Raw genomic sequence first — 26,125 nt, forward strand, 5'->3', positions numbered from 1 at the left:
GGATGAACACCCTGCTTAGTCTAGAAGGGGTTAACGAGGCTGGGAAGGGGCCAACTAACAGGACAGATCAGAGCTGAGGGGAAACAAGTGGGAAGAGAAGAAATAAGGTGGGGAAGGAAAAGGACATGGGGGATGGAGGGGAGAGACAAAGGTCTGGTCTACACCTAAAACTTAGGTTGACCTAGCTACATTGATTGGGGTGTGAGAAATTAACAGTAGTATAAAGAAAAGGAGGACTTGTGGCACCTTAGAGACTAACCAATTTATTAGAGCATAAGCTTTCGTGAGCTACAGCTCACTTCCTCAGATGCATATCGTGGAAACTGCAGCAGGCTTTCTTTTTGCGAATACAGACTAACACGGCTGCTACTCTGAAACAGTAGTATAGACATTCAAGAGTTTCACATCCCAGGTGGTATTCAGGAGTTAGCTAGAGCTGGTGGAAGTGGCATTTTCATCTGGCTCCCTCTCTCTGGGCCAGTCTGGTCAGGATATTTCTCTGGATTAGGATGGAGGAAGTCTGGGGTCCCAGGAGATAGCGAGAGTGGCAGCTATGATGGGGAAACTTTTCTCCCCCAAGTCTTTAAGTACCTAAAGAGAGAGTGATGAGTGGAACAGCCATTTGCCTTCATTATTTTGTCCACCAGTTAGGCTTAGTTTGACACCAATTTTGGCTCACTGATTTTTGGTTCCACACTTTTCTTGTTCACCAAGAACGATCTTAACATAGTCCTTGAGTTATATCAGTAGCCCTCTTGTTTGGACTAGTTCAGTCTGTCTTGCTTTTGCACTTCATTTGTTGTTATCGGTGAGTGTGATGTTCTGTGAATTTCCGCTCACAGCTGAGCTCACAATTAGGGTATATGTGTAGGCTGAGTTATCACAACAGGGGTTGTCATTGTCTTGAGTGGATCCAACTACCTCGTACTCGTGGAAGGCATCTCTAACCCTACCATGGAAGATTAATTTGTATTAATGTGCAGGATTAATTCTGTGTGACTGAAAATATTAATGGGGTATGATCTTAGTGCAGCACTAACTGCTCAGGGGCCTAGTTAGTCATAGAGCAGGTACAGCGTGAGCAGCAGCAGTGCAAGCTTCACCTCTGTTGCCCCCCTTCCAAGGGCCGTAGCCCTGCCCTGGTTGGGCGCCTTTTGTAGAGGCAGAGTGCAGAGACTTGAGTGCTATTCCCGACTCTGCCACTCACTTCTGCCTGACCTTGGGCCAGTCACTTCACCCCTCGGTTTCCCCTCCTACCATGTCTGTCTTGTCCATTTAGACTGTAAGTTCTTTAGGAGCAGGGACTCTCTTGTTGTATGTATGCATCCGTCACAGGGGGTCCTGATCTCTCTAAGACCTCTGGGTGCTATTGTAATACAATAACATCAGTGAGAGAGGAGTGCAGCCTCCTTGGCTTCTGCTGAAACTACCAACATATGGGCCAGTTGGGAGAGTGGCTTTTTGATGCCGACTGCAGTAAAATTTGGCTTTTTAAACTATCCTTGCCTGGATCATCTTTGTCTCTGCTTTGGTGCTGCTTGTTGCAGTCTTGATGGCCTCAGGCACCAAATAGGATTGCTTTAGTTTTCAACACAACTTATTTTGGAGCAAAGTGGCAAAACTGTGGTAGGTTCTGAAAATAGTGGGGGACAGGAGCTGCCATCTCTTCAGGGTGCCACCTTCAGACCCTGAGTCGTGGCTGCCATGTCTCCAGATATTTAAGGAAACAACCTGACTCTTGACCACGTATAGGGTTGCCAATTTTGGTTGGACTTATTCCTGGAGGTGCCATCACATGACATAGTCTTTAATTAAAGATTCATCTTTAATTCCTGGAGGGATGGCAACTCTAGACCACGCTATCCGAAGCCCTGCAATATAGAGGCTTCCGAGGCACTTAAGATGCATTCTGAAGTATCTTTGGGAAACATGTTTGCCAAGTGATGTCATAATATTGCATCACCCCGTGAACTCAAGATGCTGTGACCTGCAACTTGAAGGATGAAGTTTTCTTGGCATCCAGAGTTCACCTTGTTGGGAACACTGGGGCATGGCCACTAGGTAACTCGAGGGGATGGAAGACCACGAGTGTCGATGAAGCCCCCTTGCACTAGGCCCCTGTGTCCTTGGCCCCCCCCCCCCCCTCCTGCCTGGAGGCACTCGCAGCAGCTCTGTGTGCTAGGCCCAAGTGTCCTTGGCCCCCCCGCCTGGAGGCACACCTTCCTGCTCTGTTGTGCAGGATTTGAGATTTTATTCTCCCTGTACCTTTTTGCAGCTGCAAATAAACTTTTCTGCTTCTCCACCCCGTTGTGATTATTGGGTGTAGCACACCGGGTAACGAACCACTCCAGCTGTTGTTCAGCCTGCCGGCAACAACCTGAAGTAGGAAGTTGAGCCCTAACTATAGGTAATAGCGTCACAAGGCATCTCGGCCATTGTCCTGCAAGCCGCATTGGAAGATTATCAGAATCCAGCTAGAATAGGGTTTCTTGCTACGAATCTTGACCACTTGATGACTAGCACCATCTAGTCCCCATGCACAAACTAGCACCCCTGGTTGTGATCCTTAGAACAAACCCGCTGAAACTTTCTACTTACAGTCACCAGCTTGCTGTGGTGGACCTGAAAGTTCCATGTCATGCTTTCTGTGCTGTTGAGAGCTTTATGCAGAACTCAACACCTTTGTGTGTCCGACTGAGTAGCTTGCAACAACATGCCCGCACAAGTGCACAGGAGGACTGGCAGAGGTGAGAAAGGGATCCTGTGATACCTTGAGAGGCACAGCATAGCGAAGTTAGCGTTTGTAGCTTTGCGCTTCAATAAATATCTTTGTGCCTTAGAAAAATCTCTAAGGCTTTGATCCAGGAAAGCACTTAAGCACAGGCTTAAAGTTAAGGATGACCTAAATGAGTGCTACTCTTTGAGAGAGAAACTAGAGCATTGTAAAACACACCACAAAACCAAAGCAACCCAAACCCTTACTGTTAATGAGACTGGTTTTTTGTTTTTTTTTTCCTCCTTTACTTGGGACTGTGGTGGTTGCTAGTAAGGTATGAAACTCTTAGGGTCATTCAGAAAATTGCCAGATATGCAGATTTTCAGCTCACTTGTTCGAGTCAGCTGCTGAGTTCAAAGCTGTTTTAAAAGAGCACTGTTGAATTATGGAACAGGCTAGGGCTGAAGTGCCTGACCTGCTTTTGCATAATGTGTTGGCTACCCCCACATCTACGAGTCTCCCTCAACCAGCCCAGCCAAAGATTATAGGGTTGTGAAGTCAGGAACTTGCTGTGAGATTTCTGATATGCCAATGCTTTTCAAAAACTTTTTTTTTCCTTGCAGTGATCTTACTGGATTTTGTCTTTCTAGAATTGCTCTTTGGGACAGGAACTACTATGTACTCTCTATACAAAGCCTTCCACAAAGGGGCCCCAACCATGCCAGTATAAATCTTTAACCATTAAACTGTTTTTACTCCTTTTAAGCTTCTCTGCATATTTTTTTTAAACTCTGCCTTGTTCCCTGCTCTGCCTTGTTTTGCCTCCCCCCCCCCCCAAGTCTCATCTAAACAGGACACTAACCCAGTAATATCCAAGTCACTCATGAATGTGATGAAAAGTTCCTGACATTTCTTCCCCCCACAGATCCAGATTGATTGTGCACATAATGTCACTGATAGTTATTTTTTTGGGGGACTTATGCTCCTTTCTGTAGGGTTCTAACATTATTCACTCTGAGTGTATTCTGCTAATCAACCCTGATCCTATTATTTTATGCTGCTAAAAATTGGGAGTAACTCTAGTGAAGTCAATAGAGTTGTGTGGAGATAGATCAGAACTGGGCCTGTTTTTTATTTTTATGTGGCAATCGTATGTGTGGTGCCCAGCACTTAAGTGCCCAGTCAGGGTCTCTCTGTGCTACTGCAGTACAAACTAATAATGAATTGACTTAGGGACTGTTTCTGATTTCACTGTTGTAAATCAAGGATAACTCCACTGAAGTAAGCGGAGTCCAGCTAGCCCCCCACTCCATAGCACAGTGGCAAGCAGAAGTTACAGTGCCAGCAGACATTGAGTGGGTCATGGTACATTTCAGAACAAACTTTGACTCTCTCCTTTCTTTACTTGACTTTCTAATATAGCTGGGTTTGGGGAAAAAGAACTAGAAAAGATTGATTTCAGAGTAACAGCCGTGTTAGTCTGTATTCGCAAAAAGAAAAGGAGGACTTGTGGCACCTTATAGTCTCTAAGGTGCCACAAGTCCTCCTTTTCTTTTTTAGAAAAGATTGAGTCCAGCATCTCCATGTTCCACCATGCAACTGACTTGCCAGGCACAGTATTAGGATCCCATTTCTGTTCATGTGACCCCTACTGTGTTGGGTGTATGTGATGAGATCAGTTTCCAGGAGCTAGGATCTGTATTTAATGTACAGTTCTAGTAGGTTTGTTGGCTATTTCTGCTCTTAAGAAAGATTAACCTTCAGCACCAATCGCTGAGGTTACAAACTGGCAGCAGTTAGCCATGCTTGATGCTGTACAAGCAAATGAGGGGTTACAGTCCCCGCCTTCAGGAACTCACAAGGTAAGGGTTCCAATTTTGCAGACCTTACATTTGTGAATAATCTAATGGAGCTCATGAGGAATTCAGTTGATTTCAGGAGAACCGCTCCCCACTGAGGGTGTAGTCTCCTAACTTCCCTTTTAAAGGAATGGTGTGTTAATAAAAATGGAGTCTCAGGGTACCTAAAAGCAGTGCATGTTCCAGTACCATAGGTTGAGTGAACCATATACAAGATACAGGAACAGAAAGCTGTCTAGAGAGAGGTTGGGGAACCTGATATTCTTGCATAAGGAATAGATTTCTGTGGGGTTTTAAAAAAAAATTATTTATTATGTAATATAGTGACTCTACTGCTCCAAACTCTACTGTGTTTCCTAATGACCAAAAAGAACCAGTGTCATTCCTCAGTGAGGAAATATTTTGCTTATAAACCTCTCTCAGTAGCACAGACAGTGACTTTCAAAAGCAGAGAGCAGTGAAGAGAGAGAGTTAGTGAGAAAAGTGACACTGTCTGATGGTAGCTCCTAGCTTTAGCAAGATTCCCCTCTCTGGCTCAGGGCCTGATCTTCTGCTCTTTTATCACTTTTCAGGATCTTTTCTGCTGCTCTTATCTTTTACCCTTCACTACCATTTTCATGCTGATACTCCACTCATCTTTTACCACTTTCAAGGGGTTCCCCTTCCCTGCCTCTTCAGTTTCTCTTGACCACAAACTTGTGACTTCACTTCTGCTTTCTTCAAACTAAGCACCTCAAGGGTGGAAGCAATTCTCTTGGGCAAGATCCTCATCCTCAATCACAGCACGCGCTCTCCCATTCCCTTCCATGGACTGTAGACTTAATTCTGAAACTTGCTTCTCTTCCTGCACCTCTTCTGTCCTCATTATGGCCTTCTCGCTCCTTCCACAGTGTTGCCCATCTCGGGCTGTACTCCTGCCACTGCTCATGCTGTCATGTGTGACTTGATCGCCTTTCACTTTGCTTATTGAGCTTTCCTTCTTTAGGGCCTAAAGTCTCAGCTTCCCATATTCTGGCTGGGGGAAAATGCTGCCTCCCATCTGTTAGTGCATCATTCCTTTCAACAACTCTACTTGATACTTATTCAATCATGTGCTTCAAAAGTGCAGGGATTTTTAAAATCTTCCAGGGCGTTGCTCGTTTATTTCAGTCATTCACCTCTTCCTTTCCCAAACTGATCTTCCATCCCCTGCCTCTGTTCCTCTCCCTGCCCACCCCTGGGATGAATGGTTTGTTCAGCATCTGTCCTCTCCAGTAGCTTCCCTGTACCTCTCTGCCTCAAAAATTCTTAGTCTCAGGCAGCTGACACTAGCTGTCTTCTACTTTTCTCACTCACCTTCTTATGTTTTTCTTTAGTTTTGTAATTGTGCACATGTGAAAACAGTGGATGATACAGCAGGTACTGAGAAAGTCTTTAAGTTTGTATGTAAAAACATTAGCATAATCAACCTAAACCTTGAATGTCCGTCTGCTTTTTCCCCTGAGGATTCCAACGCATACTCCCCTTGTTAATGAATGAAGCAACCTCCATTCCCCCTCTGAAATGAGCCAGTATCATCATGTGGGTTTTGTAAAAGCACTGCCAAGGCTCTCAAAGACACCTTTCTTGTGCCTACGAATGCTGCATACACAACAGCCGTGGTCTTTGGTGTGGTTTCAGAAAGGCTGAGCGCCCCCCACGTTCCAGCTGTTGGGGTGCTGGCACTCACCTGGGAAGGTGGGCACACAAAGGTTCAGTGCTGTGATTTGCCCAAGCTCAAGCAGGGACTGGGGGTTCTAGCCAGACAACCCACCCAGGACTCCTTCTGGGTCTTACAGGCTGCTCAACAGCTGGCCTCAGAAGCCAGGAATCCACCCTCAGTCTTAGCCCCCTGGCCAGTCCTTAGGCACATGGTCTGGCTGGCCTCTACTAGAGCCAACCCCCCCCCAAAACTACATTCCCCATAATGCTCTGCAGCGAAGGGGGTGGAACAAGCCTTTTAATAGGTCAGTCCTTTCCCCAGAGCCGAGCCGTGATTGGCTAAGTCTATTCTGGCCTCCCGCCCCTCCCCGCGGGGCGGAAGTGGGGCTTACGGCGGCCGGGCGGGCCCGTGTCGCGTGTGAGCGAATGTGCCCTGTGTCCCGCCATGTAGAGCGCTGCCGCCTCCGCTCTGGTTCGGTTCCAGCGCCCGGGATGGGGGCCCGGCTCCCGTCCCGACAGGGGGGCCCCCGGCCATGAGGGGAGCCCGGTACCTGCCGCTGCCAGCGACCACGCCGCTCGGGGAGCGGGGGCTCCGCTTCGGTGAGTGCGGGCTCTGGGGGCTGCGGAGCCGACCCTGCCCGGGACCCCGGTCCGGTCCCTCCCCCCTCCCCCCCGGAAATCGCCCCCACCCGCCTAGTCCTGCCCCCTCCCCCCGCGCGCCCTGACCCTCCCGTGCCCCTCCCCCGTGTCCCCCGGTCCTGCCCCGACCCCCCTTGCCCATCCCCTGTAACCCTAGTCCTGCCCCTCCCCCCGGTATCCCTCCTCCCCCCGTGTCCCCCGGTCCTGCCCCGACCCCCCTTGCCCATCCCCTGTAACCCTAGTCCTGCCCCTCCCCCCTGTATCCCCCCTCCCCCCGTGTCCCCCGGTCCTGCCCCGACCCCCCTTGCCCATCCCCTGTAACCCTAGTCCTGCCCCTCCCCCCGTGTCCCCCGGTCCTGCCCCGACCCCCCTTGCCCATCCCCTGTAACCCTAGTCCTGCCCCGACCCCCCCGTGTCCCCTAGTCCTGCCCCTCCCCCCGGTATCCCCCCTCCCCCCGTACCCCCCAGTCCTGCCCCGACCCCCGGTATCCCCCCTCCCCCCGACCCCGTGTTCCCTGACCTCCTCGTGCACCCCTCCTTCCCTTGTGTCCCCCAGTCCTGCCCCCTCCCGTGAGCCACCCCGTGTGCCCCGACCCCCCCCCGTCCCCTGTGCACTCCTCCTCCCCCCGTACCCCTCCGGTCCTGCCCCCTCCCCCGAGTGACCCCATGCACCCCTCCTCCCCCAGTCCTGCCCCCAACACCCAAGTCACGCTGTGTGCCCTGTCCCCCCTGCCCGTGTCCACCCAGTCCTGCCCCCGACCCTTGAGTCACTCTGCACCCGTCCCTCCGTGTCCCTCAATCCTGCCCCTCTAAGTCACTACATGGATCCTAACACTTCCCCTCTCTTGCCTTCCCCCATGTACCCCAGTCGTTCCCCTTCCCTGAGTCCCCCATGCACGCACCCCCCTTCCTCCCAGTCCAGCCCTCTCCCCTCCTGAGTCACCCCATGGACCCCAACAGTCTCTCTCCATATCCCCCCCTCGTCTTGTCCCCTGAGTCTCCCCATACATCCTGTCCCTCTTCTTCCTGATCCCACCCCCCCAGCCCTGTTTTCTGGCCCAGTGCTTGCGCCTCCTGCCCCTCCCAGTCACCCCATGCATCCCAGCCCCCTTTCCCAAGCAATTACCCCATGATCTGCACTCACCTTGCTCTCTGCTGCTGCCCATTTCCCCTCTTTCTTCCCCCATTCCCTTCTTCCCCTGCACCCCACTAAACTGCTTGCCCCCGCACCAGCTTGCCACCCTGGCTGGGAGATGGGGCAGCAGCAGTGGGCGGCTGCAGGAGGAAGGCGCCAGACATAACAGGATGTTTTTATGGCTGGTTGGGATTGGGTGGAAAAATAAACAAATTTAGGTGCTGGTGCCACTGAATAAGTTTGAGGATGGGGTGTCTTGGGGATTAGTCTGAATCCTCTCAGAAGAGGAGGCAGTAAGTGGCTTATTTTGTGTCAGTCACAGTGAAAAGAAAGCTAAAGATCTATAGTAACTATACACACTCTGTACTGGGTTCGTTTGTGTGTCTAAACACCCGCATGGTTCATATTAGCAAACTTGTGGAAACATAAACTGATTTTTAAATGGCAAGTAAGGTACTGTTCTTTATGGGTGGGTGTTTGCTTTATTTGTATGAAAAGGATGGGGGTTGACACGGGGTGGAGGGGATTTCTGTGTGTTTGCCAGGAAGTTGGAAAATGAAAGCAACTCTGTTAAAAGCTTTGAAATGGTGTAGCTCTCCTCAGGACTTTGATCTGTGTCACTACCATCACAGTTGTTTCATGATTGGTGGAAGCTCTCCCTTTATCTGGTGTGAAGTTTCCTTTCTCTCTCTCCTTGCTTGAAGTGCTTTAAAAAAAATTTCTTTTTTAAGGGAATACAGTTGTTGATAATGAGGATATACCTAATTTACACACACTTCTACAGTCGTTACTGTATGAATGCCTAGTCTCAGATTTACAGTTATCCAGCAGTCATCCCTCAGCCTTTTTATCGAGGCATTTTTAGTGGAACACTTTCCTCTAAAACTAGGACTATTTCCTTTCTGATGTAGTATTTTAATTACAAGACTTAAGCCCTTTGCCATTTGGTACTTATTACTTATTTGGCTCAATGTGATGATGTGAGTTAGAGCAGGGCCATGGTTTCTGTTCCAAAGTTTGCCATGGTCTGTTTGTGATCATAGGCAAGTTTTTGCATGCTTCTCCCCTCAGTATTTTCATCTGTATAATGAGGCTGATACCCATCTTGATAAATTAGTTTGAGGGCCTTGGATTATAGCATTATATAAGTTCAAGATGATATGTTTTATTAGCGTGTGTATTGTTGGGTATGTGTGTACTAGTGTATACATATTACATTCACAGTATGTATTTTTTGCTTCCACTGAGCTAATTCCTTAATTTTATTTTCGATCTCTTCCCACTCAAGTGTGGGTACAAGATCTTGGTGTTAAATAGCAGCTTCTGAAATGTAAAGGGATCGAATTACAAGACAATGCCTCATTCACTATGTGCCGATTGTAGTGGTTACAATTTACTTATCTTCCTAATGTATTCAAAACAAACATGATCCATATAACACGCTGACACTCCCTGACTGAACTGCGTGTTCATGATTTTGGTCAGCCTGTTTATTTTTAGGGTCTTAGCTCCTGTTTGTAGAGAATAGTTGTCCTGTCACCGTAGCAACCAGGCTATGTGTACTATAAACATTATTAAAGGAAACCTTTTCCATCCTAAATGAGACTTCCTTTTCATAATAAAGTTAGGGTCAACATTCAGACATTTAACCTTTTTGTTCAGGGAGTATTCAACAGCATGCTACAGAGAATTGTCCATTCAGTCATAAACAAGGATGCTTTTACTTTTAGCAGATGTGCATATATATCATAGCTAATTTCATATGCAGCTGATAAACACTTTTTCCTTTTTGTGCCTGCGGACCAGGAGAAAACATGTATAGTTTACTGAGAGCTGAGTGTCGTTAGAAATAAGGGTTTTATAATACATCCTGGAAACAAAAAATATAATTGTCTTCTTTCCCACATCGGGAAGGTTAAAAACCAGATAAAGGCATTTAGCTCATAATGTTTTCTATTTCAGTTCGAATGACTCCTGTGATGTCTCCCTTTAAGTCTAGTATCCCCTTGTGGGGTGAGGGTGATCATGGAAATTCAGACTTCCAACCATGTTGAAACAAACTATGAAAGTTAGGTCCAATGACTACATAACTCATCTCATTGGGGAGTTATCACGTCTGCAGCCAAGAAAGCTGGTGGATCAGAATGATTGCAACAACTGGAGGAAATGCATGGAAAATTATTCTTGATCACAAGAGTCCTCCCTACTTGTCACCTCCGAACAGGGATTGAAATGTTTTAAATGCTAGTTTAGGCAAGACAAAATTGTTTTCAACGACATTGCAACAAGCATGGAAGATTGTCTCAATCATGCTTTCTGTAATGATGTTGGAAAAACAATGTTGGTCCATCTGGTGTAGCAGCCTGTGGTCTTCAATTCCAGGGTGGCTAGGCGATCCCAATTGAAATTGTTACCAATGGCTCATCTTCCTACAGTGTGTGTTGGAAACAAGCAAGACTTTCCCATGGAAATGTATAAAGTACAGAAGACAAGGATATATTTATTTACTTGATGGTAAATGTACTAGTTCTTGGGGGGGATGTATATTTCACCTCTAGTTCTAAAAACCTTTGGTGTAAAATTGCAACTTAATTTTGCGATATGGAGTTGGAGGCTCCTGTGCAGTGTGAGTTTGAAGTAGACATAACTGTCAAATGATAAAACATGAAAGGTGAAAATTATAGACAAGCTCTTATCATAAGGGTGTCTCCTCCAGTCTTGTCCTCAGAGGTGCCTCCTGCCTTGCTGGCCACAGTTTCTCTTGCAGAGCAGGCATGTTTTTCTGTCTGGCATGAAACCCAGTGTTCAGTGGAAGCCAGAGAGATAAGAAGGCTGGATTTTTTAATTCTTTATTTTTGAAGTCTGGCTTCTGGATTTCAGCATTTACTTTTAGTGAAAAAATTACTTGAAGGATATTCCCTGGGAACTAATAAGGTGTGTTGTTTTGTTCAGACTTTTGGTTGGGAGTGTGGAAATCCAGATCTCTAGTTTAAGTTAATATCTGCAGTGAATTGCTTACCTTAATTTTTATTGTAAACAGGCTTTTACTGGCAAATGCCTGTTTGAACTGGAAGCCTTACTGAGTTTTAAGGCAATGTGTAATGCTGAGTTGTGGCTTGCCATCAAAATACTAGCTGATGCAGGCAGAAGAAGTCCAGATGTTGCTCTGGTACATCTTGCATTTTAGTAAAGTTGTCTTTTGTCTGTACTTAGGTTGTAAACTTCTTGAGCAAGGGGACCATCTTTTTGTTCTATATCTGTACAGTGCCTGTCATAATGGGGTCCTTGTCTATAACTAGGCACCTAGACACTATAGTGGTACAAATAATGAATCACAATAATAGAGAAGGAGTACTTGTGGCACCTTAGAGACTAACCAATTTATATACTTGGGAGATGCTCAGATACTACAATGATGTGGGCAAGGAAATGCAAGTAGCTAGTGACCTTAAGGACTAGCATGGAGATGGTGTCCCACATATAATAGGCACTAAGGTCCTTACTTTATTCTAGGTAAAATGAATAAACTTGTACATAAGATAAAACATTAAGAGCAGTAATGCAGGAGAATCCATTTCCCTAAGGCTTAGAAGTATTTATATGAAAGGATTAGCGATAACTGGATATTACATTTTAAGAACTGTGCTAATCAAATATCTGCCTGGTTAACCTCATTACAGGTTGATAAGCCATTAACACCTCCTTCCCTTTCCAGTGTATTGGAGCTGCAGGTATTGTCCAGAAGGATACAACATCTCACTAAAAGAAAAGGAGTACTTGTGGCACCTTAGAGACTAACCAGTTTATTTGAGCATGAGCTTTTCTTTTTGCGAATACAGACTAACATGGCTGTTACTCTGAAACATCTCACTAGCATATCTTCTTTATCCTGACTCATTTCTGTAGTGCTTTTTCTCCTATTTTTTCACTTCCTGTTTTCACTCTTCCCTCTGTCTTTTCTGTTTTGTCTGCCTGTCTTTTTTTTTTTTTTTTTTTTCCTTAGAGTGGTAAAATTAACTTTCCTCTCTTCTAGGGGCAGAGAAGTGCTGCTTTACTCTCTTGGTACTCCATTTGCGCTCTTTCTCACTTAGTCATTCTGGGAGAAGGGAGAGAAAGTGCTTCTTTGGGCAGGTACACTTCAAAAATAGATTAACTGAATTAGGATCTGCCCAAAAAAGTGCCTTCCCTGAGGCACCTAATTTAAGTAGGAATGTTGAGCCCTGTGTAAGCTGTCAGCTGTAATCCATTTACAGGACTGACTAAAATCTGACACTCAGACATTTAGACTGCCTGCTCTCTTCCTTAGGTAGGGGCTGTCTTCAGGCCTGTGGGTGGGTAGGTGCTTGGTAGTAATGAAATCATTACCAAAGCCTTTTATTTCACTGGCAACCCCAACTGAATCTTAAACTTACCAATGCAGGTAACCGGCATCTTGGAGAATCCTGACACAGTGTCACCTTGCTCAAGAACCACTTGGAGTACAATGCCTACACATGAATGATAATTTATCTTTTGTCTGATTCATTCGCTTTGGTACACAACTACACCCTTAGGTTTGCCTGTCCAGTCGTATTTTTCCATGTAGCCAAGCCAACAGTTACTTCTGGTATAGTTAAACCGATATACCAGTATAACTATGGCTCTTCATTCTGGAATAAAAGTGCCTTTTTGGTTTATCTTAAACTCCTTCCAAAGCAATGTGAGCCAAACAGGGGAAAAGGCTCCACTATGCTGGAATAAGAGTGTCCACACGGGGAGTTATACCAGTATGACTATATTGGCTTAAATTCACATCTACCCATAGAAGAAAGGAAAGTTAATTTTACCACATCCCTGAGCACCGTAGTTAAGCTGACCTAGCCCTGGTGTAGACAGCGCTAGGAAGTATATTGGACTGTGTATTTACCTATACGGGCATGATTGACGTGCGGGTGATGTGTTCAGACCTGCGGGGCCCTAGCCCTAGGAGAGCGCACTGTAAAAGACAGACACAGATAGGACAAGATGCAATAGGTGTTCATTTGGATCTTTATTTTCTTCCCTGTTTTCAAACCCTCTCAAAAATTTGGGGAAGAGCCAATTTGTGGGATTTGATTTAGGAGAGAATGGGGACTAGTGCACTGGGATTGAGAGACTTTTCCATACAGAGGAGGTAACAGAGGCTCTGAATGCCCAAAGGAAAAATGAACTATCCTGCAGTATCAGTGTTTTCTCTCTAATTCCTGCTAATTGTAATTGTTTTGGAGGGACTTGACCAGCCATCTCTTTTCTTTCGAAGAAAGATCTGGGCTTTGTGGGAGGGGAGAAGGAGCTCTTTAACACTGCTGCACCTGCACTGTTTTTCAGGAGGCAACAGAAGCCAGAAGTGGGTGAGCACAGAGCAGTTTAGAAATCCTTTTTTCTAATGATTCAGTGTGACTTTCCCAAAGTGACCTGATTTAGTTAAATGTGGCTAAATATAGACCTTGTGAGAGAGACGGCGATGTGGGAGGCGACGATGGCACCCGGCTCCTAGGCTGTCATTCGGCAGGAAATGTCTTCCACAGCTGGTGACAAATAATTTTTGACTCTTGCTGCCTGTGGAAATAACATCCTTGCCCGCTCCCTTTCCTGGTGAGATGTAGGAAATGGTACAGTTCATAACCCCTTGCCTGTCTGATCTCTACCCCTTCTGCATTTCAGCTCACTGCTATGGACAGTACGATCACCTTGTGGCAGTTCCTCCTCCAACTCCTCCAGGAGCCTCAGAACAAGCGTATCATCTGTTGGACCTCCAACGACGGGGAGTTCAAATTGCTGCAGGCAGAGGAGGTGGCCCGGCTTTGGGGAATCCGCAAGAACAAGCCCAGCATGAACTATGACAAACTCAGTCGTGCTCTCAGATACTACTATGTGAAGGTAACAACACCCATTAGTCCACCTCAGATCTTATCCCTCTTACACCAGCTTCTGCCTAATGAGCTTTGTTTCCTTTTTCATTCTCTTCAAGAAGATAGATGTCAGTTGTGTCTTTGGCTTAGGTGAGGTGTGACCAAAGGTCCCCCCTACCGCAGTGTTACTGTTTTAATTGTTCAGAGATTCCAGAGAGCTCCAAGTGAAATATCACCTCTTTAACTTACTTGTATCACACACTCCTTTATTAATAGTCCACAAAAACAGGTGTATACTTTGAAAGGGTTTAAAGTCTTGAATGCTCAAAACTAATTAAAATCTTGCCAATAACTATGAGAATTTTGTGTCCCTCTATCTACTTCAGATCTTTCCTGCAACTGTTTCTACAAAGTGGCCGGTAGAAAAACAGGTTTCCAAAGTAGCCCAAAATCTTTTATTTTTTTTCTTCTTCTTGTGCTCAGTATGAATCCGCACCTCTATAGTACGGAATGAGTCAATGAAGCTCAGAGAAGCTTCTCTTGTTTAGCTAATGATTTTAGTTCTTGTTACCTTTTGAAAGTCGCAGGCACCACCCAGGCATTGACAAAAGACTTGAAGGAGCTGAATTAGAATTAGAAACGGGGTAGTGACCATAATTTCAATAACCTCTCAATAAGTGGTTTATCCCACAACTCTTATTATGTGGGTGTTTAAGATAAGAAAATAACATACAGTTTCTGAGCTAACTGTTAGTCGGTTGCTCAGAATTTATTGTTACCAGGACTGCACAGTTTCCTTAATCTGTTCTTGTATTAAAAAATCTTAGTTGGTCGTAGGTAGCTGTACAATAAATAAGAATCCATGTAGACCAAAAATGTTTGTGTATTCTTTTCAATACATACAAAAATAAGTAACAACAAATGCTGCATAGGTTGGCTGCAGTTTAGCATACTGTTCTGCTGAATACTTCATCTTGCCTATTTCTTTTGCTTTTATTATAACATCTTATTAAAATAAGCATGGTCTGTTTTGAATACTCACCCCCTGATCCTGCAAACACTTCTGCACATGAGTAGTTCTACTGACGTCAGTTAAGAGGCGTATTTGCAGGATTGGAGCCTACGTTTGTGATTACCTGCTGTGTACTTGACTCATTGCGTTTGACCTTGATGCTGGTGACAGGTGACGTTATCTGCATCTGTTTGTTGTTGCTAATTGTACCTTTTTTTTTTTTATTATGAGACTAAAAAATAATTGCTGAGTAGCTTTAAGGTCCTTGCTAGTAATCAGGGTGGATAAAAATCAATGATTTAAAAAAAAATCTGATTTTTCCCATTTAAATTGGATTTTTTTTATGTAAATCGGATTTTTTTTTTTTATTAAAATGCTTTTTGAGGAAAAAATTTATCTAAAGATAGCTTTAATTAAGATACATTATAGCTCAAAGATATCTCATCATGGAATAGGGATTATAAATTCTAATTCCATAGTATGGGACAATATATTCATGTCATGCTGAAGAAAAGTTTTGTAAATGAGTTCCAATAGTTCATGGATTAGGAACCCAATCTTATGGGGTTCCAGGGGCTTCCATATAGACTATTTAGGTTAATCTTTCTACTTACCCAGTGGGACTCAGTGCTCAGTCCAGAAGACACCATCAGAGATGATTAGTTTTGCAGTTCTCAAACTGTGGATTTGTGTCTCCAGAGTTAACATGCTTGTTAACAGCAAAAATGTTTTTAAATAAATAAATAACATATAGAGGTGGGAAATAACAGACCTCAACTCTATTGTCCCTTTGCAAATTTGTGTACGCAGGGTCAATCCCTTAACTCTCTCTAAAAGTGCAATGAATAGAAGATTGTTGGGGGCAGAATAAATCTGGACAAGGAGAAGTCTGGAGATAAATGTGAGCAGCAAGGGACCTATATGCTTGTTTTGTTAAAATATTATATGTTTGCTGTTGAAGAAAAAAATCCAGAATACATAACATTGTTGTTTTAGTTAAATAAAACAATTTAAATGTCTGTCTGGTGATGTTCTCCTCCTAACACAGGATGGCAAGAAAATCCTCCAAATATTAATGATTAACCTGTTGAATTGGAGATAGTTCACCTCCCAGTGACTTCATAAATATCTGCTTCAATTACCTTTGGTAAATGAAATAACCAAACAGTCATTAATTTTCTGATATAGCTGTAAAACTAATCTGAAAAGTTTTCAAAATAAATCACTGCTTAAAAATGTATCGTGTGTACCTTCTAAAAATGAAACCTACATCTATCCCTGAGTTGTGAAGAATATGTATGAAGGTTATAACAACCAACAAGAATGCACTTTTATGTAGAAAACCATTATTAAATCGAGTCTTCCTGACTAGTGAGTTAAATCAAATCCACCTTGCTAGTAATGCATTTCAGGTGAGATTTCCTTGTGTTTTGGTTGGGGTATTTTAGAAATAATAGTTTTGGTGGGTATTTTTTTGGTTGTTGGAATCCTAATGCTCCTAAAAGTGAAATATTTTTCCTACTGAAGTAAAGATGCCACCTACTCATTAGTCAGTTTTGGGGAGCATCTGTAGCAAGAAAATTAGTAGGTGGAATGATGGAAAATTATTTTCTCTACCCACAGAATATCATCAAAAAAGTGAATGGTCAGAAGTTTGTGTACAAGTTTGTTTCTTATCCGGAGATTTTGAATATTGCTCCACTGATGGTGGGCAGGATTGAGGGAGACCCAGTGATGGCTGGCTTTGCAGAAGTCAGCTGCACTCCGAAGGACCTGGAAAATGGTGTGAAAGAGAAGCCCCAGACCTGTGCTAAATCATCCAGCCGCAATGACTATATCCATTCAGGCCTGTACTCTTCTTTTACTTTGAACTCCCTGAACTCCTCCAGTGTGAAGCTCTTCAGGTCGGTCAAGATTGAGAATCCAGCTGAGAAACTGATGGAGAAAAAACCTGCTCAGGATCTGACACCTTCAGTCATAAAGTTTGTGACCATGCCCTCCAAAAGGCCTACAGTTTCATCCCTTGCCTCGGCCACTTCAATTGTCTCCACTCTTCCTACAGAATCAGAAGAAACTCTCCCGACCTTGGAGACTCTAGTTCCACCAAAATTAACTCCCACTGAAGCTCCAGCCCCTTTGCCAAACTTCACCACCACCTTCACCCCAACACCACCTGTATCTTCCATTTCTCCCACTCTGGAGGTTCCTTCCACACCCCCTTCACCACCCTTGAGTTCTAACCCTGACCTGGACATTGACACGGACATAGAGTCGGTGGCTTCTCAGCAGTTGGAGCAGTCTCAGAACCCTCAGCACCTATCACCAGAGCCCAGAGAGCACGATTCGTCTGTGCTAGAGAAGGATCTTGCCAATCACCTCTCCAGAGCTAAAAAACCCAAAGGGCTGGAGCTTGCTCCCACTCTTGTCATTACAGGCAGTGATCCAAGCCCACTGGGGATACTAAGCCCTTCTCTCCCTACTGCTTCTCTTACTCCAGCATTTTTTTCACAGGTAACCTTATTCCCTTCTCTTGTTTCTGTTAACAGCATCTGTTGTACTTGACAACAGTAAGGGAGGGCAGGTTGAAAAATGAATAGCCAATGGCAATGGTTGTGTTTGGACTCCTGAAATGAGGTGTGTCTGCCTCTTTTAAAACAAATCTATTCTGGAACATAAATGACCAGTGTTACTGGCATCCTATTTGAAAAGTGCTCAGCAGTTCTTCAACCATGGACGTCTGTACAATATTGGTGTACAGGAGGAAGACAAACTGGGGTACCCAGCTGCCTGTTGTTAAATCATTTGCATAGGAGGCACGATTAAAAATACTTTGAAGGTGACCCAGTGTTCTCACTCCAGGGCCATGTCATGATGCACTTCAGGCAGACTTAAAAACGTTTGTGTTTTAGATGATTTAATAGAGAAATGTTGAAACCTCAGCCTAACTGTTCCTTCACTCTATCCAGTCGGAAGCTACTTTCAACAAAAAGGAGGCCGAGTGGCAGCATAATATGGGGGTTACTCTTCTGTGGAAAACCAGGCTTTTACATCTCTTGGGAAAATGTGCAGAATATCCAGAGAGCTCTGAATCTGGTTGTTACATGGTTCTGGTTGGTTTTAATCTCTTTCCTAGTAGTAAATTGAAAGTAGGTGCTTCCCTAAATTCACAGTATTGGAAGTACAAACTGCTAAAGATGTGGGAGAGAGAACCATTGCACTGTTACTTAGCCATTCTTGGTTGGACTTGCCAAAATACTTGTTGGCGACACATGAAAAATCTAGAGAATGCGCCAAAGTAGGACACTAGTTATTTCAGATCTATGGCTGAGGTTTAGAGTGCCACCTCGGGCATTTGGATGTTCAAATTCCCTTTAATTTTAATCACTTTGGTGGTTTTGGAAATATCAGCTTAAGGATACTGTGCACTGAATCCCAATTAGAGCAGGCAGCCGGGAGCCAGGTCATGTCACCTTTGCGGCTCCACTCTTTTCACCTGTAAAATGAGGATAATTCCTGCCTCCTATGGGCACCTTGATTTTTTGTAAAGAACTATGCAGGTGTTAAGAACAAAGTTTTCTGACCTAGGTGCCTATTCTGAGGTGTATATGTAGGGACTGAAATGATTGGCCTGATTTCTCAGCAGTGCAGAGCACCCGCAAATCCCTTTTGAAATCAGGGGGAGCTGTAGTTGCTCAACACATTTGAAAATCAGGCCTCTTTTGTTTTGTTTCTTTCATGTGGAATTAGATATCTAACTGCTGGCACCTAGGGCTTGAGAACTTTGGCCTAAGGGTACAAGTGTTAAGAATGACTAAGTATTACAAGATGTAATAACCTATAACATAAATGACTGTGTTTTGTATCTCTCTCAGACTCCCATCTTGCTGACCCCAAGCCCTTTGCTCTCGAGTATTCACTTCTGGAGCACGCTCAGTCCAGTAGCTCCTCTCAGTCCAGCCAGATTGCAAGGTGCTAACACCCTTTTTCAGGTAAGCTCCAGCAAGACTAGCCAGGCCTGTCCAGTTGAGCTCCACTTATGACTGCCTTCTCAGCGCACTTTGTGGAAATGTGAGGGGTAGGGTTGGTCTAAAATTTTTAGTGCAAGATTATGCAAGAAATATTTGCCATTGAATCAACAGTAAAATCATAAATTGCCAATAACTATCAAATTGTAGATTCATTAGTTGACTTCACTAGCAGTGGCAATTTGTTACTCAATAGCCATAATTGTATGTCAGCTTAAGTAATAGTGTTACAGTGTAAGTGACAATGATATAACACTTTGTGTAGTTTATTACATCTTTCTCTCTAATGCAATCTTCAGAGTATTGGGAGGGGGAGAGTGTTCCTATTGTACAGGTCTGTGACAACCTGGACCACAGGTTTTCTTCATGGACCCTGGATTCTGCACCACTTTATTGCAATGGACTGGAAATTCCGTCAGCTTCATTGTTTTTTTTTCTTTAAATGGATTTTTTTTTTTAATGAACTACATGTGAATACAAATTATACAGTTGGTACTTGGTGCTATTAAATGGAACTGGGATAAGCACGTCTTCTGCTTGATTCTGTGAAAATGAACAGTGACATTTTACTGGCCATCTTTGTGTTTTGAATTTAACATCTCCATGGAGATGAAGGGAGCAGCTTACATGTACTGACATTGTCAGTGTACGTTTTTTTTAATGAGTGTATCTGCAGAACAGTTGGACTCCCCATTGTCTAAATACCTGCGAATAATATTGAGGCACAGTGTGGAATGCTTGTTCTGCTGTGCAGATACTTGCATTCAAGAGTCATAGAACTGTGATTATTTTATTAGTCGAGATAAAGGCTCTGCTCAGTACAGATATAAACTGGCCATCAACAAGTTTAGGATTGAAATTAGATGACGGTTTCTAACCATCTGAGGAGTGAAGTTCTGGAACAGCCCTCCAAGGGGAGCAGCGCGAGCAAAAAAACCTACCTGGCTCCAAGACTCATCTTGATAAGATTATGGAGGGTATAGTATGATGAGACTGCCTACAATGGCATGGAGCCGACCTGCAACTGCTATTAGCAAATATCACTAGACAGTAGATAGGGAGGGCTCTGAGTTACTACAGAGAATTCTTCTCGAGGTGTCTGGCTTCTTGCTCACATGCTCAGGGTCTAACTGATTGCCATGTTTGGGGTCGGGAAGGAATTTTCCCCCGGATCAGAGTGGCAGACACCCTGGGGGTTTTCCGCCTTCCTCTGCAGCATGGGTCACTTGAACATTTCAACTACTGTAAAGGGTGGATATGCTGTAACTTGAAGTCTTTAAATCATGGTATGAGGACTTCATTGACTTAGCTAGAGCAGCAGTCCTCCAACTTCCTTGCACTGTGACTCCCTTCTGACAACAAAAATTACTACACGACCCCAGGATGGGGGACCGTAGACCAGGCCCGCACGAGCCCCACTGCTCTGGGTGGGGGGCCAAAGCTGAAGCCCAAGGGCTTCTGCCCTGGACTGGGGGCATGTAACCTTAGCCCTGGGTGGTGGGGCTTGGGTTTCAGACTTGCTAGGGCCCAGGGCTAACACAGCCTTGGTGACCCCATTAAAATGGGATCGTAACCCCCTTTGGGGTCCCAACCCACAGTTTGAGAACCCCTCAGCTAGAGGTTGTATGTGTCTTACAGGAGTGAGTGGGCGAGGTTCTGTGGCCTGCAATGTGCAGGAGGTCTGACTAGCTGAACATGATGATCCCTTCTTGCCTTAAAGTCTGAGTCTAACTTACAAACTTAATCACTGTGTCTACTGCAGCTACACTGATAGTAATGCTGGGGTCCAGGGACACCTGGATGCATTAGCAATTAAAGTTTCCATTGCTAGATGGTGATCTGTAAAAGCCCTTGGTAGTGGAGGAAGCTATATGGGCTTTTTCAAAGCCTTTTGGGCTCTTTGTAGAACTTCTTGTGGAGAGATCCTGAGACATGAGAACAAAGAATCTAAACTAAAAAAAGCAACCCTAACTCTCTGTTTTGTTTCTTAGTTTCCATCAGTACTGAGCAGCCATGGGCCATTTACTCTGTCTGGACTGGATGGACCCTCTACTCCTGGGCCGTTTTCCCCAGATCTGCAGAAGACATAGCACATGAACTCCTGGAAAGGACAAATTGGGGAACAATGGAAAGAGATGACATTAAATGTAATCCATTTTTAAATGAGCAATTTATAATTCCACCTAGATCATGAACAGTCATAATTTTTGCCATTCCCAGTTCAGCTGCCTTTTTTGCAAAATTCTCTTTTTTGAAGACTCAGTTGGGACTGCAGATGGAAATGCCTTAATGGGAGTCCAGGCTCCACAATCTTTTCCTTGCCCCCTTGGTTAAGAAGTCTCTGAAAGGGAGTTTCTGGTGGGATGCAGTGACTGAGTTTGTATTTATTGCAGCAAAACAAGATCTAAGAAGTCTCTCCTCTCTCATTCCAACACCTCCATTCTTCTGCTTCCTGTGCTGGGCATGAAGAAGAAAAGGGTTTGAGTGCAGCTTTGCTATGGGGCAATGATAACTTCTCCTGCAACAACAAAAAGAGCAAATGTCTCATGCTATAAAAACATCTAAACTTTTTGCAGGGAGAAATTTTCAAGGAGTACTTATGGTGGTATAGGTGAAAAGCAGACCATTGTTTGGATAGTGTTGCACACAGGTAATACAGCAGTTAAGTTTCACTCTTTGAGAGGGGGCTGGTGAGCTCCCAGAGGCTACTTGTGATACTGTGAGCAAGCAGGGCTCTGAGACAAATGGATCATGGCATGAATTATTTGGGGTTCTTGAACTGTTTGAATTCTTTGGTATTTCTTGATGGTTATATATACACACATCTCTGATGCCTGATATCTGTGTAAAGCCTGTAAATTGGCTGCTAGAGGATTAAGAAATCATGCTAACCTAGGACTCTCCCCACCCCTGTCCCTGGTATTGGATATTCTGTGTGAGATTGAGGGTTGTCTGTGTATTTGGCAAATGACACTCTGGGGCTGGTTGCTGCTTGATGTTCTGGTCTGCAGCTCAAGGGGAAAGAACACTTAAATTCTCTGCTTTTCCCAGAAATGAGGAACCAGAAGTGGAGGAGCCCCTTTGCCCAGCTCTTGTTGTCTTAAGTTCTACTTTAAACGCATTGCTTTTTAAGTGGAGGAAGTGTTGGAATTCATGAAAATTTGGGTTTGATGTCTGCAGCTAAAATAGAAAGAGAATTATGCAGTATCAACAGTGAGGTAAAATCATGCATGTTCCAAGTAAACATGCCTATCTTTTGGTGGTGGGTAGGTGGAGGTGTGTGTTGGAGGGTTAATATGAGGGTTCTTGAAAGCCATTTCACGCTGATGAGTTAAGACCAGCAACTAGGACAATAACGTCAATCAGTCTGAGATATGAAAAGAGCGCCTAAGACTGGGGGATGTCTCGGGTGTTTGCAGTTGGACTTCTGCCATCCACTGTCTGTCAGGCAACAACTTCCTCTTGCTACCAATGTATATGCAATGAGGATGCACCTGGATAACCTGTCCACTAGAAAGTGGACTGAGACTGCGCTTCTCTCGGTCACCCTTATTTAGGGTGACCAGATGTCCTGATTTTATAGGGACAGTCCCGATATTTGGGGCTTAGTCTTGTACAGGCGCCTATTACTCCCCACCCCCGTCCTGATTTTTCACACTTGCTCTCTGGTCACCCAACCCTTATTAGCTGTTTCAGAAGAGATGCTGAAGATGGGATGAGCATGGAGAGGCAGTATCTTCAGAACAAAGTTGAGTCTTGTTAGTGAGGGAAGCTTGCAGTGTTACTCCTTTCATTGCACCTGGCCTTAAGACAAAGAGAGGACTTCATTCTCCAGAGCTTTCAATCTGACATGTTTTGCAAGCTCTGAATTCACTTTAAAGCATGTGTGTTTGAGAATGCCCAAAACTGAATGTAGTAAGATGAAAGTAGCTTGTTATATTCCAGCACTGAAATACATAAATCTATGTATCATGTATCTTTAATATTTCACCCCTGAGAAATGGATGTTAGAGTTCCTCTTTGGACTGTTCAGCCAGAAAATCTCCTGTCCCAAGTGAATTCAGAGGACAGGAATATCTGGCTTTTGATGAGAGCAGAAGGGAGTCTGTTGCCTCCCTGCCAGATCAAGTTAAAGGCATGTTACTGGTTTTTGAACATCAGTAGCTAATGGTTAGGAAGTCCCATGCCTGTGGCTCTCAAAATTACAATGTGCAATATTTACTACTTTTTAAGGTAGTAATGCAGAAAGAAAGCTGCAGGTAGTAATTAAGAGCAGGCATCTGGGATTCTTTGGTTTGCAGGATAGCTTATTGCCTACTTAAAAAAATATATATATATATAATCAGCAGCACTTTGTGATGGTTGTATTAGGCTGATTAGCTTTATGCCCAGTAAGTGTGCAGACTGGAGGGTAGTATTGTAGAATGAGGATGTATATTTTAAAAAAAATTCATGAGCACTAAAGAATTGCAATTTGATTGCTTCCCTTTCCTCCATGGAGAAAAGCCAGGTTCTTTGTGTGTAAAGATTGCACGTTTTTGTGTGTGTGTTGTTTTTCATATGTGTGTGGCATAGATCTCTGAGTACATGTATGCAAGAGAACCAAATGCATATGCACGTTGGTGCAGGCATCAGTTTTGCTTGGTCCAGTTTCATGTTCCCCTCTCAGCAGCTTTGAAGGGATGCACTGCCATAGCTGGCTGACTCGTAACATGCACCGTCTGTGATGATGGACATTCACCACCTTATGGATGGGGAGTTGTGTTCTCATTACAGGAGGATACCTTCTGTGGAGGTAGTTAACAAGAGAAGCCAAGTTGCAAATGCAACTTGTGTGCATATGTCAGTGTCACTCTAACTGCCTACTTCCTAACAGATACTGTTGAGGACTATTATTGCTGCCCCTTAATGACTATGGAGAAAAAAATTCCCATGTAGGGTTAAATACTGTCAGGAAGTATGTTTGGAAAGCAGTGGAAATATGAGTTAAAGAAGGGAAGCAGGTTGAGGTGGGTAAGAAGAGGCTTGCTATGAGATTAGTTTACATAGCATTTTCTCTTTCCCCTTCATAACTTTTCAGGTCACTTTAAAAAAGTGTCATTGTCTTGTGTATATGGTGCTTTGTAGTGAAATACTGTATCCTGTAATTGCGTACAATTGCCAGCTTTTCCGATTGGCACATTCCTGACAGCACTTATTGCTATGTGTTATCTTCAGTTAGTTCAGGTTGTGTTTTGCAGAAACTTAGGAAATAATGAAAGATGGATTCCTTAAATTTGGGAACTCTTGCTTGTGTCCCAAACTTCCAAGGCTTCAACAACTGTGCACTCCTTGGCTTATGAACGGGGTTTGCATTCTGAAAGGCCTTGGCATTCAATGACTTTGCTTGGGAAAAGTTATATCTCTGCTATGATTTCACAGCCTCAAAATTATCTAGCAAATAGATTCTTTTTGGTCTTTTTAAATTGAGCTTAACCACAGTGAAGGCCATTTGTATCCAATTCTGTGGTATGTATATCCTCCTTTGAAAAGTTAATGTGTTACATAAACCATTACTTAACGTGGGAAGAATATCTCATGCAATCATCTTTCATGCAAACACTTCTGGGGCAAACCAAAATGATATACAAGAACTTGATCGTAGCATCTGTGTAATTCCACTCACCAGGTGAACACAAATTTATAATTCTGGTCTATTGATGTAAAGGTTTTCCAATGCTGCATTCAACAGTCTACAGTTCTGACCATCTATTGGATATCTGCAGTGTTCTCATAGCCGTTTTGGTCCCAGGGTATGGGAGGGACAAGGTGGGTGAGGTAATGTCTTTTATTGGACCAACTTCTGTTGGTAAAGAGTTAGGCGTCTGAGCTCTATGGAGCTCTTCTTCAGGTCTTATCATATATCTGTATCATCATATATCTACTTTTTAGTTATCTTTTTGCTACCGTTTTATAGTATTTTTATATGTAATCCTATTTTACTATACAGCTTCACAAATTGTTCAATTGATGCATATTTGTTTACAAGACACATCTCAATGTTGTATCAAGAGGCTATTTTGGTATGTGTCAAACACAAAATAAACTAATTCAGTAGTTAAGGGACACTGTCAAGGTTGACAGACATTAAAACTTGATGTTTGGGTTTGTGGATATCTGCAAGGATTTTGCTCGGCATCTTTCCTTCTCGTGCAAGAAATATATCCAAATTCTGGTCTCTGAGACCTAGGGTTATGTATATTTTTACTCTGTCTTAAGAATGGAGCCCAGGGCATAGTATGTCCATTATTGTAAAGAAAACCCATGACCCACCAGCAAAGGTGAATATGCCATCACTGTTGCAATCCTGGTCTTTGGGAAGCTGATTTGGGATACCTGAAAAATAAAAAGATAAGCAGGTCACCCTGTAAATAGGAAGTCTCTTGAGGAACTGATTTTAACTTAATGATGGTGGATACCAGTGACTGCTGCTTCTTCTGGACAGGATTAGCAAAACTTTCACTTAATGTGGAAGCGTTTGGCTAGTGCCAGTGGCTATAGGTGTGAGGTCTTTTTTAGGAGTGGTGGGTGAAATTCTGTGGCCTGCATTGTGCAGGAGGTCAGACTAGATGATCATAATGGTCCCTTCTGGCCTAAATATCTATGAATCTAAGTAGTGGTTATTGTGTAAAATGCTAAGTTTTGGTCCTTTCAGTACAGACACTGCCAAATGAAGATTTAGAGATGCAATACAGTGACAGTTGCTTTTATTCTTTTAATATTGTATGCAGTTCTTGAAGACTGTTGTTTTTAAAGGTCTTTTCTTAAATGGAACTGTTGGGTCATGGCAGTGAGTTGCCGAGTGAGAGAATTCTACTAGGTAATAAAATGGCTATGCCTTGAGCTAGTCATTCTTGATAGGGCCTCTTTTTGAAGGTGGTGGTTCAGTACAGAGAAAAGTCTTTCAAGATGACACCTTGTTTGTGCATTCTTCTCCCCATAACCTGCTGTCAGCAACAAGAACGTAATGCTTTTGGCACTACAGAGCAGTTGTAATTGCAGGAAAGAAAACAGCCTTGCTGTCTGCCTTGTGCATCAACCGGTTTGCTGTTTAAATTTTTTGGCTCTGTCTCTGGTGGTTCATGAAGCAGAAAGAACAGAACTTTATCTTCAGATGACTGATGGAGCTTGAAGTTAGAAATGCCATGGC

General features: G+C 43.8%; 1 protein-coding gene across 2 annotated transcripts in view; it reads left to right on the plus strand.

Annotated features, from left to right (window-relative positions):
* Positions 1–25,250, plus strand: part of LOC311511142 (ETS domain-containing protein Elk-4-like) — an 87,694-nt gene extending 62,444 nt beyond the window's left edge. The window contains exons 1-5 of one of the 2 annotated variants that reach the window (XM_084611517.1): positions 6,643–6,855; positions 13,712–13,927; positions 16,535–17,422; positions 18,784–18,900; positions 20,928–25,250. In XM_084611517.1, coding sequence (XP_084467643.1) covers positions 13,721–13,927; positions 16,535–17,422; positions 18,784–18,900; positions 20,928–21,026 — 1,311 coding nt within the window. In that variant the 5' untranslated portion in view covers positions 6,643–6,855; positions 13,712–13,720 and the 3' untranslated portion in view covers positions 21,027–25,250. Of the gene's footprint in view, positions 1–6,642; positions 6,856–13,711; positions 13,928–16,534; positions 17,423–18,783; positions 18,901–20,927 lie in introns of those variants that run through there. The other variant, XM_084611515.1, reaches the window with a different exon arrangement.
* The last annotated feature ends 875 nt before the right edge of the window (positions 25,251–26,125 follow it).

Source organism: Lepidochelys olivacea (assembly GCF_965140295.1).
Source record: "Lepidochelys olivacea isolate rLepOli2 genome assembly, chromosome: 21".
NCBI classification, from domain to species: domain Eukaryota; kingdom Metazoa; phylum Chordata; order Testudines; family Cheloniidae; genus Lepidochelys; species Lepidochelys olivacea.